This window comes from Aptenodytes forsteri, unplaced genomic scaffold (genome assembly GCF_000699145.1).
Source record: "Aptenodytes forsteri isolate BGI_AS27 unplaced genomic scaffold, ASM69914v1 Scaffold725, whole genome shotgun sequence".
Classification (NCBI taxonomy): domain Eukaryota; kingdom Metazoa; phylum Chordata; class Aves; order Sphenisciformes; family Spheniscidae; genus Aptenodytes; species Aptenodytes forsteri.
Genome location: NW_008795570.1, coordinates 12,133 through 15,021, shown reverse-complemented (window position 1 = coordinate 15,021; position 2,889 = coordinate 12,133). Strand labels below are relative to the sequence as shown.

Sequence of the window (2,889 nt, the reverse complement as noted above, 5' to 3'; positions counted from 1 at the left end):
TTTTTTTTTTTTTTTTTTAAAAAAACCCAGCCATAGCAACAGGATATTAAATCCTGCTCTCAGACAGGTGTGACTACAGGATTTGCAAAGCCAGTAAGAACTGCCCAGATACATGCACTAATTCTCCAAGCACTTCTTACAGAAAACAAGATAGAAAAGATACATTGAAGGAAATGCTGTTCCGTAGGCTTGCCCATTTTGGTTGCCAGTTTGCAAGCTTAAAGAAAAATTGTAAGATAGAGAAGTCTTTATGACTACTGTTCATTTCTCCTTATGAGTGTTCACACAGGATCATAATGACAGTAACAAGCTAGAAGAGAAGGAGAATATTTTTGGAGAAGCAATTGCTGGTGGAGACCTGTCAAACAACAAAGCAGTGGAAAACAGGTGAGACACCTGTTCTGTCCAGCAATTAACAAAAAGAGTCTATCATGTGACAGCCACAGCTCTGCCATTAGGTGGGGAGGGCATTCAGCTCTAAGTAATAACTAAAAACTGGAAGAATAGGGAGAAAAAGAAGCTTCTGCCTCGGAAAAAGCAGCTCCTGCTGCCCCCTGCTGACTGAGGACTAAGGTGAGCATAGCTCAGGAAGCCTGGTTTAGATATGTCTGTAGACCCACACAGACTTAATTAGAATCAAGATTAAGTCTGATGTGGTAACTTCTGTCATCTTCACAAAAACCTGAGGTGCTCAAAGCCAGAGACTGATGGAAGAGAAAGGACATTGGGGTCATTGGTGCAGCAATAAAATGAAATTGCTCAAATGTTTTCTCTTCATTTGTCCTAGATTTTACAATTGCTTCCAGCACACCAGCAGAGTATACTTGTCATGAGCGGCTACCACAGCTCTCACCTGGTCCTCAACTAAGGATGCACCTGAAATGTTGTTTGCTGGAGACATGTTTAGAGGAAATACCACTGTGCTCTTTTGTTGATGTTATGCTTTCCTGAATAGCTGGTATTGACCATGATCAGAGACAACAGACACCAACGGGCAGAAATCTGGTCTGCCTCAATTATCACACTGCCAGTCTTAGTAATGGGAAGGGGAAAAGCAGCAGCAAGATTATCTCCTGGTGCTGACCAAAATGAAACAGAGCTTGGACACCCAGTAACCACCTCTCCTACTTCACCTTGGCTATAATCTCCTCGGAGGAAATGATGGAACAAATGAAGGCTGTAGTTGGCTGTGCACAGCACTCGGATATGGGACAGGTGCAGTTGACAACCATGTTCTGTTCAATGCGAGTCGTGAGATACTCACTCCAACAGGGCTGTGAAGGCAGAAAAGGAGAGGTCAGAGCTAAACAGGAGCTGCACCACCTGGGTCATGTGTCCCTGGAAGCCCACCCCACCCAGCAGAGGGTGCACAAAACCACCACAAACTGTGGGTAAGTACTCAAAAGCACAAAAGTGGGACAGACTAATCAGGACCTGAAGGGTCACAACAAACAAGGGAGCTGAGCAAAGAGAATGTATGAGGTCTGTGAAAATCACCTGAATAACAGCTTCAGACAAAGCCAACCAACTGCCACCAACTAGGCAGCAGCAATTCCCTACCAAGTTACAGGAGTCAAAGACCCCAGGACCTTCACCTTGCAGCAGTAGTGCATGCAGCAGAGGGTTGGTGGCTTCTCAGTGGGACACAGCTGGTTCACACAGACTGGGCAGTGGGTTCCTGGGCTCGGGGTGGGCTGGGCATCCTGCACTTGCAGCCCCGAGGAGATGAGAAGGGTCTCACGGTTCTCCACATAGCACTGGATCAGGAAATCCACATTCCACCTGCAGTGCATGAGGAGGTGCCGAGCAACATCATCCGGGATGCTCAGAGTATCCTGGACCTGCTGTACTGTCTGGTTCATGAGCAGCTTCGCCTCCTCTGGACTAAGTGTGTGCCCCATTGGCACCTGCAGCATTGCCATGAGAAACTCCTCCGACCTGCCTATGCCAGGATTCAACCTGATATGGAGAAATGTGTCATGTCCATACATGGTGGAGATGCACACCCCTCCACACCTGGTGACATGCATCCCTACCAATACAGGCAGTCTATGCTGTCCTTATCCTGAGATGCCTCTGGTGGCCTGCTCTGGAAAACCATCTGTGCCTGGCCCCCAAGATCATGTCCATACATGGTGGAGATGCACACCCCTCCACACCTGGTGACATGCATCCCTACCAATACAGGCAGTCTATGCTGTCCTTATCCTGAGATGCCTCTGGTGGCCTGCTCTGGAAAACCATCTGTGCCTGGCCCCCAAGAGGTGTTGTGGGCTCAGCAGAGATGTATTCCAAGACATGAGGCCTCTCCTCCTGGCGCCGGAGATAGCCCTGGTTCAGCAGGTGCAGGACACAGGACAGCACGTCCACGCTGTGGCAGCAGAAGCTCAGGAACTGCAGCCCTGGACCCAACTCACCCTTCTGACAGGCATCAATCACCTACAGCAGCAAGGGAGCCCCACGTTGCAGTACAGTGCAGCGCAGCACCCAGCGGCCCCTCTCTGCCCCTCAAGCCCTCCATACCCTAAACACCAGGTTGTCAATGTGGAGCTGCTTCTCCACCTTGAGGATGCGGGTGATGAGGCAGCAGAGGACGTTCCTCTTCCTTTCCAGGGCACTGACCTCAGCCCTCTCCGCCCGCAGGTACCTCTGCCGGGGCAGCAGCCTCAGCTGGCGGCCAGAGGCATGGGCCAGGGCTGCCTGGTTCAGCCGCAGCGCACCTGGAGCTAGCACCCAGCCCAGGGTCAGCCAAGCCCCGAGCTGGGCCCTGAAGGAGCCCCAGGACACACGTGTGGCTGTTGGACCCAACCCTGAGCCTCCCGCTGCTGCCTTCACAGGTGTCAGCCCCCTCCCTGTCCCCAAGCAACAGCCACACACACAACCCACGGC

The 2,889-nt window shown here is 51.2% G+C and overlaps 1 protein-coding gene across 1 annotated transcript in view; it reads right to left on the bottom strand.

The window, feature by feature from the left end:
- The window catches only part of LOC103901364 (cullin-9), a gene marked incomplete at its 5' end in the record, with an annotated part of 25,182 nt that overhangs the window by 10,618 nt on the left and 11,675 nt on the right, over positions 1 to 2,889 (bottom strand). The window contains 4 exons of the mRNA XM_019472837.1: positions 1,134 to 1,274; positions 1,596 to 1,959; positions 2,180 to 2,439; positions 2,524 to 2,767. Of these exons, the coding sequence (XP_019328382.1) occupies positions 1,134 to 1,274; positions 1,596 to 1,959; positions 2,180 to 2,439; positions 2,524 to 2,767 (1,009 nt within the window). The remainder of the gene's footprint in view (positions 1 to 1,133; positions 1,275 to 1,595; positions 1,960 to 2,179; positions 2,440 to 2,523; positions 2,768 to 2,889) is intronic.